The 1,851-nt window shown below is 60.3% G+C and overlaps 2 protein-coding genes across 2 annotated transcripts in view; both read right to left on the bottom strand.

The window, feature by feature from the left end:
• Window positions 1-812, bottom strand: part of TraAM80_09896 (kinetoplast-associated protein) — a gene marked incomplete at both ends in the record, with an annotated part of 1,023 nt that extends 211 nt beyond the window's left edge. Inside the window, one exon of the mRNA XM_029386552.1 lies at window positions 1-812. This exon is cut by the window's left edge and continues 211 nt beyond it. Coding sequence (XP_029233625.1) covers window positions 1-812 — 812 coding nt within the window.
• A 244-nt stretch (window positions 813-1,056) lies between these two features.
• Window positions 1,057-1,695, bottom strand: TraAM80_09895 (uncharacterized protein; the record flags this gene model as incomplete). The annotated part of the gene is made up of 1 exon (XM_029386551.1): window positions 1,057-1,695. One exon carries the CDS (start codon window positions 1,693-1,695, stop codon window positions 1,057-1,059), a length of 639 nt encoding a protein of 212 aa, XP_029233624.1.
• Window positions 1,696-1,851: the final 156 nt, after the last annotated feature.

Here is a 1,851-nt window from a genome sequence, read left to right as displayed (position 1 = left end):
TGTGGGAGATTGCGACACCGTGACGTCGTCAGTGCGTGGTTGCCGCGCTCTTTCACGTCCACCTGAACCTTCGCAGAGTTCAATGAGGCATCGTTTGTGGCCAGCGCCTCTGCATTCTCCACAGCTGCAGAGATGCCCGTTTTGTCATATGGGAAGTCCTGCAGCTTGCGCTGCAGCTTTACGCTCTTGGCGATCGTCATCGCGCGTCGCGACGGCGCCGCTGGCGCAGTGCTGGTTGCTGCGGCACTGCCCGAGTCATCCAGCTTACATGGGTTTTCTATGGGTTCTTGCTTCACCTCTTCTATGTGTGTGACTCCTGCTGCGGCGGCGTCCGTCACCCGCACCTCCGACCCGGGCTCCTGCTTCTCCGGCGCCGCTCCGCCGTGTGCGGCGTCGTTGTCGAAGAGAAACGCGAGCTTTGGGTTGGACTTCGGAGCGGCCGCCTCCACCGCTTTCGGCTTCTCCGCCTCCCCGTTGTCGTTATCCTCTGCATTATCGAAAAGGAACGCCATCTTTGGCTTACGTTTACAAATCACTTTTGTCAACACCGCCCGCCTCGTATCTGCATGGGCGACAGGCGTGGGCTGCGCGGCCGGCTGCACCTCCGCCGCCTCGCCCCCTTCGCGCGCCACGTTCGGCGGGGGAATGGGTGCCATGGGCGCGGCCTCAGGTCCCACAGCCCCGGCTTTGATCGCCTCGCCCGCCGCCTCTGTCTCGCAGGGGGCGGCATCCAGCTGCCGCGGTGTCGCAGCACTCTGCTCCTTTCCCTCGGCGGCGGTTTCGGCGGCATGCCGGCGGCGTCGCGGAGGCATCGTCGCGGTCCCTACGCTTCGTAATCCTACAGACGCAAATGCCGCACACGTGTGACGTTGATAGCGGCGGCAGTAACGGCAGCGAGAAAGAAGAAGTAAAAAAGAAGAAATGCCACAAGCAAAGCAGAGGCAGCAAGGCGATTCATGCAGGAGCGGCAGTGACGACACCGCACATCAAAGAAAAAAGTTGCAAAAATGACGCAGGCGGTGCCGCACGTCGTCGATTGAGGAGTTCTTCATCCCGTCACTTTGGCGAGGGTGTCAAATGTCTCACATGACGGGTTGCCTTCAGTTGCAGTTTTTTCTCAATAATTCTGCGAAATTGGTGAGGAGAATTATTAAGAGAAAACGGCAGCGCAACTGTGAGGTCGTAGCGAAGCTTGTTTGTGGGCCCAAACACCTGTTCCCCGCCGTACAGGGACCGCAGGACGCGCTTGAACGCCTCCTCGTCCTCGTAGGGGGCGCCACTAAGATGTGGGTACGTCACTGTAGTCAGCCGGCGCGTTCTTTTCATCCATCGCCGCCTCTCCACTGCGCAAAGAGTGTGTGCCCTGATAGTCTCTTGCAGGCGCTGAATCCTGCGTATGTGGTGGCAGGCGTACCGCACGTTGCCGTGAACATCGCTCTCCACCCGCACTAGAACTTCCAGTAGTCTCAACTCCAGCCGCGGCAACCCGCCAGCGTCAGCGGCAGAAGTCAGTTGAGGGACGCCAGCAGAGACGCTGTGCGGGGTATTCAAGACGTTCAAGAACGTTTTGGCCGCACGGACGACAGGGCCGATTTCCCGCGGGTCGCTGTTTACTCCAGAACAGAGTCCAGCCACAACGACGGGGGAGCCCCGTTGCTCGCACATTTTGCTCAGCGCCACGAGAAAACTCGACATGTCACCCCCTCCCAACGACGTGTCGACGGGGCTTCCCCCCGCCGTTCATTGCCGCCGCAACAAACAGCCAGCGAGCGTGCCGCTTGAAAGACGATGGTGCGTGTCGGTCTCACCACCCGGACGCATAAAGCGCTGAAACAATTTCTCCGACTCGGC

The sequence above is a fragment of the Trypanosoma rangeli genome (genome assembly GCF_003719475.1).
Source record: "Trypanosoma rangeli strain AM80 chromosome Unknown Tra_15.4_contig_00715, whole genome shotgun sequence".
Taxonomy (NCBI): domain Eukaryota; phylum Euglenozoa; class Kinetoplastea; order Trypanosomatida; family Trypanosomatidae; genus Trypanosoma; species Trypanosoma rangeli.
This window is presented reverse-complemented; position numbering and strand designations above follow the sequence as displayed.